Genomic DNA, 9,975 nt, shown 5'->3' on the forward strand with positions numbered 1-9,975 from the left:
CGCGCGCGCACACAGACACGCACCAAACACCCCACGTTCGTACGCGCATAATCTCGCGCGCACACGCACAGCCACCAGAGGGCGCCAGCCGCCTGAACCCACACGCTCTCTTCCTCCGCACCTTTTCGCATTTCCGACACGTTTCTGAGTAACGCGGACCCCGGTCCTTCTTCTCTTCTGTGTGTCACTGTGTTTGTCTTTTCTGCCTCTCCGCTGCCCCCTTCAGGAGGAGGAGCAGAGACAGGCCGTAAGTGTCTTTCCCTGCGTGTGCGTGTGTTTGCATCCTCGACGCATCGCTCGTTCCTCTCCAGCGCTCCTGCTCTGTTCTTCCTAAACTAACAGCTCTGTCAAACCTGTAACGAGTGTTGACGGTGTTCCAAGCAAACAGCAGGCTGTAGTCATGGCGTCAGTGAGGGGTTGAAGGTCACATTTGCCCTGGTCTCTCCCTGCTAGGCTCAGGCAGCAGGGACCCCCCACGCCTTTCCCAGTCCTAGCGCCTCTCGGCCAATCCCCATGCCCGTCCGGTCGGCAGGCTCCACCCCCAGCCACGTGGGCCAATCAAACATGCCCCACGATTCTCTGGCTGGAGTGGGCGGAGACGTGCATGAGGCATTTGCTCAGGGTGAGAAAACATTCTGTTACCCCGTTACACTCTACTGCCCCACTTTATACTGTATTACCCCGTCACACTCTACTGCCCCACATTCTGTTACCCCGCTGCACTCTACTGCCCCATGACATTCTTTCTTCCCATGTTCTCTCTCTCTCTCTCTCTCTCTGTCTCTGTCTCTCTCTCTCTCTTTCTCTGTTGCAGGAGCACGCAGGAACCTTCGGAACGATCTCCTTGTGGCGGCCGACTCTATCACTAACACGATGTCGTCCCTGGTGAAGGAACTGCACACCGGTAGGCTGACCCAAACACTTAGGCCACACCCCCTAATATCCTCCCCACCAATCCGAGCTTCAGTCACAGACGTACAGCTAGCTGTGACCGTAACCGGTCCGGGGTGGGTGTGTGTGTGTGTGGGTGTGTGTGTGGGTGGGTGGGTGGGTGTGTGGGTGTGTGTGGGGGGTGTGTTTCTGTATTTTTGGGTCTGTAGTAGAGGACGGAGGGGACGAAGAAGAGAAGAGATTGCAGAATGTGAAGGATCGAGGTACCGGAGAACTACATTACGCAGAATTACCCACAGCTGGGGGCTGGTTTGCAGTGAGGCCACAGAGACTCAAAGCGCACTACATTTGAAACAGCGGAACGTGGATATATTATGATTAGGAACTGAAAGTGCCGAATGGCGGGTTTGTGTCAAGGCTGTGTTTGTGTGGGGTGGGTTTTTTGTGTGGTTTTTTTTTTTTTTTTCCTTCATCTGTTTGATCTGTGCTGTAGCCATAACAACTGTGCTGTAGCTGGGCAGACCATGCTGTAGGCATAGCAACCGTGCTGTAGCCGAGCTGACTGTGCTGTAGCCATAGAAACTGCACTGTAGCTGGGCAGACCGCGCTGTGACGTGTACGAGGCTGAGGCCAGCTCTTCGTGCGTGTGTGTGTGTGTGTGTGTGTGTGTGTGTGTGCGCGCCTTGTGCTAACGAGCCCCCTGAGCCCTAATCACTCTTCATTATTAGCGAGGGAGCCGTTTATAGGTAAGGAAGGGGTGAGATGTGGGGTGCTATGGGAGGGGGTCAGGTTTTTTATGCATGTATGAGGTTTAAGTATTTAACCGGTGACTCGAGTTTATATAGCCCTTCTACGGTTTCATGGCGTGTGTGTGTGACACTGACCAAGCTCTGTCAGGATCTGGGGAGTGTTCATATGACATTTGCAAACCCCATCCTGAGATGCTTCTCTCTGCTTTGACAGGTTAAAGCCAAATGTGAAGTTAATAATGCCAAGTGAGTATAAGAGAAAGTTTACTGTTCTCGCATATGGTACTTATATTCTAATAATAATAATAATAATAATTGTTGTTGTTGTTTTGATACACCCGGGTCACCGTTGTTTGGGGCATGTACCCATCTTGCCGACTTTCATCACACGATGACATCATCCTTTCAGGCGCAGTGATTGGACGGCGGCGAGTGACACTCAGCACACTCCATCCAAAGAAACCAGGCACATCCTTCAGCCACTGCTGTCACCATGACAACATCGGAACAGCCGAGACAATGGCGCAGGGGTCCCGCCTGCTTGTGGCTCAGCCAATCAGAGAAGAGCTTCAAGATTTGTGCAGCAATGTCACCCTATCCGCTGACTCTAACTGTGGATGGAGGAATTTTTTAAATTGTTATTTTTTGTTTTTTAATTACAATTTATTTTTATTTTTTTGGGGGGGGGGGTTGTTTTCCTTTTTTTGCTGGATTGCCGTTTCTTGATCTAGTTTTATATTAGTTTTGCTCATTGATGTGGAAATATTTCATTAGCGATAATTTTGGTGGTACCAGAGGACTACTGATTGGGCATAGAGATGCAGACCCCCTGTGACCCCGCCGCTTCGGGCTCTGGGGGCCGAGGGCCACTGCGCCTGACTGCGGCAAAACGCCTTAAAGGCGCTGCTTTATTATTAGTACTGGTAGTTGCATTTATATATATATATATAGTGCCTTTCTCTAACTCGGTGGGGGGTGGGGGGGTTGAGACAGTTTAGAGACAGTAATGTGCTTCACTGGATGAGTGAAAGAAAAGGCGAGGCAGATGTGTCTAGAGGGCACTGAGTCAGGGCAGGGTCAGCACGGAGGTCGGTCTCGCGTGGCCGTGGTCAAGTCGATTGGCAGTGTCACTGGCAAGGCTGTGAGAAGTGGGTGTTAGTCCTGTACCGCCGTCCTGCTCGGCGGACGAACAGGACCGAACCCACAAATGGAACGTCTGTGCCGTTTAATTTATTTATAACATTTTTTTTAAAGTTTTGACTTTATTTATGTTCGTAGGACAGCATTTAAGCTTCTAGGTGGATATCCGAGAAGAGATATTTACGAGTGCGAGTCTCTGGGCTCGTCGTCCAGGCAAATAACTAGTCCAGCTTCAGCCTTGGACTCGGGTCTGGTCAACAGCGACTCTTTGGTGTTTAGGACGAGAGTTAGCCTCGGTCCAGAAATATCTCGAGACTCCCGGTCTGGCGTTTCTGGAGTTTGTGTGTATTATTTCAATTTGGTCTGGATTATTTTATTCCTGTAGAAGTGGCCGCAAGTACGAATATTAATATAAAATTAAGACTGAATACATGAAGCAATTGAGGCCTAAACCAGAGTGTTTTTAATGAGGTGCGTCTGCGTAGTTTTATTTGAGTACTGTTTTATAGTCCTTATTTTTCGGTCAGGCGCTGCCTAAGCGCACATGCGCGCACACGTGACCTGTGGTGTACTAATGGTATGTGGGTGTCTGTGGGTGTTTATGATTGCAAAATGCTGGATTGTCACAGTAACGATGCTGCCTTAACAGAGTGTGCCGTGGGAGACTACGTTTTTGGGGTTTTTTTTTTCGTTCTCGGACTCTGCTGTAGAAAAAAAAACCTCGCCAGGGACTTATATAACAGTGCCAAAGCAACTTGAATTGTGGTTGCCCTGTTTGTAGTCTTGTTGTCCTGGTTTAAAGGCTTTAAAACGGCAACAACATCATCAACAACTCTAGTCTTTTTTTTTTTTTTTTCTTCTCTTCTAATTTACTGTCAGCTATTCAGATTTCCGGAACTTTCTGTCAGTAAAACCCAGCTAATGGTACACAGGGAAGGGTCTGAGTTCAGTGCCGTAACCCTGCCAGCTTAGAAGCTTGAGTTTGTTTTTGGTTTTTTCAGAGGGAGCAAACACATGAATGCGCGTGAATTTGAAGGATGTGTTTTGACCTTTTGTTTTGCCTCAGTAGACCCTGGGTTGGTCCCTAACACCAGACGGGCTCGGTGACCAATCAGAGCGTGGGTTGGATCGCAGCCGGGACATGGTCCATCACTTTTAAATATTATTTATACCTTTTTTTTTTTTGAAGTTGTCATTTCAAAGCTAAAAATAATTTGAAAACATCCCCAAAATTTGAATCATTGTAACATCTCTATAAACGAACCAGTTGTCTGAAAGCGCTAGGATTAATCATACTGGTGTGAGAACCCGAAATCCTGACAACGTTTTTTTAAAAGGCACACAACCGCTACACTGGTCCGTGAGAGTTCGTTAAGCTCCTCTGTGGTCCGTGAGAGTTTAAGATCCTCTGCTCTGCGAGAGTTCGTTAAGATCCTCTGTGCTCCGCGAGAGTTCGTTAAGATCCTCTGTGCTCCGCGAGAGTTCGTTAAGATCCTTTGTGCTCCGCGAGAGTTCGTTAAGATCCTCTGTGCTCCGCGAGAGTTCGTTAAGATCCTCTGTGCTCCGCGAGAGTTTAAGCTCCACTGTGCTCCGCGAGAGTTTAAGCTCCACTGTGCTCCGCGAGAGTTCGTTAAACTCCACTTTGGTCCACGAGTTCACTGAGCCGACAGAATTGTGAAGTCCCCACACGGAGACTGGATGGCACGGGTTTTTCTCATAACAGTGAATGCGTGTTGTCGTCGGAGTTTGAAAAGTGGTGGAACATCTCTCTTTTTTTTTTTGCCAGAGGCGAGTGGTGTGCGAGCGAGCGCGCGCCACCTGAGAAGGGCTGATGGGTTGGGAACTCATGGTGCCGGCAGCCAACAGCTTTCTCTCCTTAAATCTCAGAGATTACCACTGTACGACTGTTTCATACCTAATAAATGAAAATAAAACTCCCAAAATGAACACAAGCCTAGAAACATGTTGCTGATGTTGGTTTCAAGTGCTGATCTGTTATACTAAGAATAAATTCTATTTTTAAAAGGAATAACATACCTCTTTTTTTTTTTGCCCTCCTGTATCACTGCTTTGTGTGTGTGTGTGTGTGTGTGTGTGTGTGTGTGTGTGTGTGTGTGTGTGGTGGTGGTGATGTGCATGTGACCACTTGACCCAAAAAGTGAGGGGTTTGGTGATTAACTGATGAGAATTGTGGGAGAACCACACACACACACTGCCGTGATGCATGATGAACACACACTATAGTGATGAACCACACACACTGTGTAAAAATTATTACACATGATAATGACAAATGAAAGATGGTTGTGCCAGAAGTAGGTGAAAATCTTCATGGATTGGCAATATGGATTTGGGATATTTCAAAAGCATGTGAGCAGAATGAGGCAGCTCCACACACACACACACACACACTAAACATAGCAACACTAGCCGCTTCTCCCCAACACGGCGCTCGGAAGCAGCGAGACCAGCCGCTCCCGGACCAGCTCTAGACACAGAGCGCCACTTTGAGTTGGGGCTTCTGTATCTTCTAGCTTTTGTCCCGGTACGGTACGGGCCTGTCAGGATAACGGAGGAGCAGACGGGGACGTTCTCTCTCTCTCCAGCTGGAAAAGGAGTTTAGGCTCCAGGCTCCCACGTACTATAGCACCACCTTCCTGTGTGCTACTGAGGATAAATGGGAGACATGGGATGTGTATTTTTTTGTTTTTGTGGGGGGGGGGCCAAAGCGACCCGAGGAACCCGCGGGGTGGGTGGTTACACTCGGAGCTCTGAGAGGTTCGGCTGACGCCGTCACAAAGCGTCACCCAGACTGACCAAGAGAGGGAGACTCGATGGAGAGACACAGCGTGTGTGTGTGTGATGTGCGTAAGAGCGACGGTCAGACGGCCATCTTGGCGCGCTGCCAACGTGAGCAGCTGCAACGCGGAGCGAATTTTAATGAGGAGCAGGAGACAAGCCGTGGACAGTGTGTGTGTGTGTGTGTGTGCAAGGGAGAGAGAAACAGATAAAGGCTGAGACTATGTTTATCTGGGAGAGAGGCAGGGGGCAGGACTTTTGTGTGTGTGTGTGTGTGTGTGTGTGTGTGTGTGTGTGTTAAAATAGACTGTGGAAGTGGCAGAGATTTACTCAATGACACTGCTCCAAATTCACTACCCATTTTCCTACTGAGCTTCCCGCCATAGCACCATCTCTCTCTCTCTCTCTCTCTCTCTCTCTCTCTCTCTCTCTCTCTCTCTCTCTCTCTCTCTCTCTCCATCCTCATTTTCCTCTTTGGTCCTTTCAGTTCCAAGCACATGTACAGACATTAAACGCTACAAAATCGCATGACTGCCAAAGTCGTCTCCTGATCTTTCAGTGCTGACTGTAGTTCTGCTGAGACCAGGGACATGTGTCCACATACACATCTCTGTCTCCTTCTTCTGCTTGGTCCGTTTATGAGTATGAATGCTCTAGTAAGTCTCACAGGTGTGTGTGTGTGTGTGTGTGTGTGTGTGTGCATTGTGTGTTTGGGTGTATGTGTGTGCATTTGTGTATATGCCGGTGTGAGTGTGTGTTGGGTGTATGTGTGTGTGTCTTGTATGTTTGGGCATGCGCGCGCGTGTGTGTGTGTGTGTGTGTGTATACATGCTTTTGTGTATGCATGTGCGTGCGTGTATGTGTTTATGTGCATGCGTGTGTGTGTGTTTAGGTGGGTGTGTGTGTACATACTTTTGTGAGCACATGCTTTTGTGTGTGTGTGTACATGCGTTTGTGTGTGCATGTGCGTGTGTATGTGTTTATGTGCACGTGCATGTGTGTGTGTGGGTGTTTGTATGTTTGCGCATATGTGTGTATGGGTGTGTGTGTTTGCGTGTGCATGTGCCTGTATGTGTTTGTATGTGCACGTGTATGTGTGTTTACATGCTTTTGTGAGCACATGTGTTTGTGTGTGTGTTTGCGTGTGCACATGCATGTGTGCATGTGCTTCTATGTGTTTGCGTGTGCGTATGGGTGTGTGTGTGTACATGCTTTTGTGTGTGCATGTGTGTTTTGTGTGTATGTTTGTGCATATGTGCGTACGGGGGGTGTGTTTGAGTGTGCATGTGCGTGTATGTGTGTGCGCGTGTGGTTTGGGGGTGTGTATGTTTGTGCGTGTGCGTGCGTGCGTGCGTGTATGTGTTTTGTGTGTCCGTTTGGGTGAGTGTGTCTCCATGCACGTGTTGGTTATTATGTTCGGCACTTGTTGACTACTTTGAAGGAGGCCTGAATGACTGCCCAGAGAAACTGTGCTTTCCCTCCCTGTGTATACACAGTGAAGCAGGTAACTAGGCCATTTTGAGCCCAATGGAGCCATTTTGGATCTCCATTGCAGTACAGTGACGCCAGCACAAAAACAAGAGAACTGGATACGATGATGTAAATGGCCGCACGAAGGATGTTAGACGCCCCCCCCCCCCCGAATCTATTCAAGCTTACAATGAAGATCTAGGACGTGTGGGGGTGGTGTGTGTGTGTGTGTGTGTGTGTGTGTGTGTGTGTGTGTGTGTGTATGTGTGTGTGTGTGTGTGTGTGTGTGTGTTGAACGTGGGGAGTCTTTTCAATACATTTTTGAAGGCATAGCACTAACCTGCCACTTCGAACAGTTAAATCTTGCACCTTAATGCAAGAATTCGCGGAACACACCATTTAAATGCAAACACAGCACGCAGAGAAGAACAGAAACATGCACTTTCATACACACTCTTCCTCCTTCTTTGTCTCTTAGAAAATATGTCTTTATGCCAGTTATGTGTATACTGCTTTTTTAACAAGTGTAGAGGCAACACGTTGAATTATCAGATAAAGGAAGTATGCAGACATGGGTTTGTTACATAAATTTTAAATGCATAAAATTAAAAACACTTTTGTTCTTAAATTGCATTTATTAGGCCGTATTCAATACCCACAACCACCCGAGAAACCCTACCTCGGTGGTGCAGTGTAATGAAGTCCTCGGGTTTTTCAAAAGACCAAATCAATATCAATCATCGCTTTCCCATCAACGAATCTTTTAGGTGTCACACGAGTCGTTTTCTTACCCACACGGCAACTGTTTGACATGTTTTCTACTGCTCTTTTATTTATACCGTCAGCACGGCCAGGTGTCTGGCTTTTCCACCTCTTTCTAGTCATTAGTCTGAGGCGTCTTTTTCCATAAGAAAAATTCTGCCGTTACCTAAAATCCGTCACCGTTTTTAATTGTTTCAATTTTTATTTTTATTGTTGTTTACATTTTTACTCAGCGATGGGGTTGTGTAACAAACCCTGGTCTGACAGGAGGTTTAATCTTCCCAAGTCTACATCACACCATCCTCCCGCTTGAAAGGGCGTCACGACGGCTTCACCCCTGACGGCGGCCACCCTACCCGGGCCTCAAGCCCAGTTCCTTGGAGTCTAACCTTCACTTCAGGTCATAGTTCTCCCTCACAGGTTAGCATCCCTTTTTAGCCACACTGTTGGTAGCCTCACACTTAAAAACTTTACTTTTTGCTCAAAAAAAAAAAAAAAAAGACAATCTCTCCAGGCTTTCGAACCCTCTTCCAGAAGAAACCGCCCTCGGTGCTGGTTTTCACGCCGTAACTTTACGACGGACGTGTCTCCCATTTCTCTGCATTTCTCATCATTTGGAATCACGGGCCCTGCTCCTGCAAACATCTTGGTCCTGTGCTTCTTTGGTTTGGTCTAATTCCTGGTTTTTCGTTTCCATGCGCTTCTGTGTTTTGGTTTGGTTTCCCTGCCCGTCACTAGTAACACCTGTTAGCAGTACTTGTTACTTTGTTTATATAAGCCATGTTTGCAAGGTTTCTGGTCCGGTCATTGCACCAAGCCTCTCTTGTGTTTGCTCAATAGTCTTTGTCAGTGTTAACCTGTTCTAGTTTTCGGTGTTTGCCTTTATTTTGAGATTGTGTTTTGCTTTCGTTTGTCAAGCATTCCAGTTCTGTTCGCGTAGCTTCTCTGAAACCTTGCTTTTCTCGGGTTTGCGTCAGACTGCTTGCGTTTCGGTGTTACAGCATGTCACGCAGGTTGTCCCTCAAGGACATGATATATACTGAGTATTTTGAGTTCTTAAATAATTTCACGCAGCTAACTTGATGTCGTTTCTTACATTTAACGCTACAAGCACTGACTGGTCTAAGAAAAACACTGGCGTTAGTTATTGAGCCCAGCACGCATTCCGATCGTGCTAATGACATTTGCGACGTTGCTGCCAAACTCCGTCCTCTTGTCGATAGTTATAATCGCGGGCTTCACCCTCACTGAATTTCCTGAGTGTTTGTCTTGCTTCTTCTTCCCTGCCGAACTGTAAGGACGGTGGAAGCGTTCGTGTCCTCGTGGCTTCGGTTTAGAAGCGACCCCCGCGCGCCCGCAAACTTTCTTCATCGCGCGTTTATTGCGAATAAAGTTCAGGCTCGCGTTTCCACTTTCGGAGTCTTTCGTGCTCCCTCCAGTGTAGCTGCACGCGCATGCGTGTCCTCTGTCACTCTGTTCCACACACACACACACACACACACACACACACACACACACACACACACACACAGAGTACTCTGTCGCTGTTCCACACACTCGTGTTTTCTGTCACTTTGTTCCACACACACACACACACAGACTCTGTCGGTGTTCCACACTAACGCATGTTTTCTGTCACTCTGTTCCACACACACACACACACACAGAGTACTCTGTCGCTGTTCCACACACTCGTGTTTTCTGTCACTCTGTTCCACACACACACACACACACACACACACACACACACACACGTGTGTCACTGTTTCTTGCACTATGGGTTGATTTTGTGGGTTGATGAAGTTTCACTGAAATATATACATTAAAGTGATGTAGCGTGTAATTAAGGGTCTCACTGAATTATTGTACTGTAACAAAACATTTTGCATTGAAATATAATATTGGAATAATATTGATCGCGTTTGATTATTCAGACGTCGGTGAGACATTTCAATTCCATCAATTTAAAAGCCATTTATTCTTCAAAAAGAAATATATATATATATATTAAAAAATTTTTCCAAACGCGTCTATCAAACGCGTCTCACTCGCGCACCTCTCCCGTGATGTCACGAGACGCCCGCGCCGGCACCGAACTCCGTTTAGGACCCTGCGGAATCTCTTCCGGTCTGACGGCCTCTGCAGCGCGAGAGAGCCAAGGCAA

General features: G+C 47.4%; 1 protein-coding gene across 17 annotated transcripts in view; it reads left to right on the top strand.

The window, feature by feature from the left end:
• Positions 1–4,812, top strand: part of dtnba (dystrobrevin, beta a) — a 23,231-nt gene extending 18,419 nt beyond the window's left edge. For 12 of the 17 annotated variants that reach the window (XM_081695419.1, XM_081695416.1, XM_035528808.2 and 9 more), the window contains 6 exons: positions 227–247; positions 454–622; positions 815–904; positions 1,101–1,154; positions 1,855–1,886; positions 2,050–4,812. In XM_081695419.1, the coding sequence (XP_081551545.1) occupies positions 227–247; positions 454–622; positions 815–904; positions 1,101–1,154; positions 1,855–1,859 (339 nt within the window). In that variant the 3' untranslated portion in view covers positions 1,860–1,886; positions 2,050–4,812. The remainder of the gene's footprint in view (positions 1–226; positions 248–453; positions 623–814; positions 905–1,100; positions 1,155–1,854; positions 1,887–2,049) is intronic. The other 5 variants (XM_081695414.1, XM_081695418.1, XM_081695415.1 and 2 more) reach the window with 3 other exon arrangements.
• The last annotated feature ends 5,163 nt before the right edge of the window (positions 4,813–9,975 follow it).

Source organism: Electrophorus electricus, chromosome 2 (genome assembly GCF_041902795.1).
Source record: "Electrophorus electricus isolate QZ-2024a chromosome 2, ASM4190279v1, whole genome shotgun sequence".
Lineage (NCBI taxonomy): Eukaryota > Metazoa > Chordata > Actinopteri > Gymnotiformes > Gymnotidae > Electrophorus > Electrophorus electricus.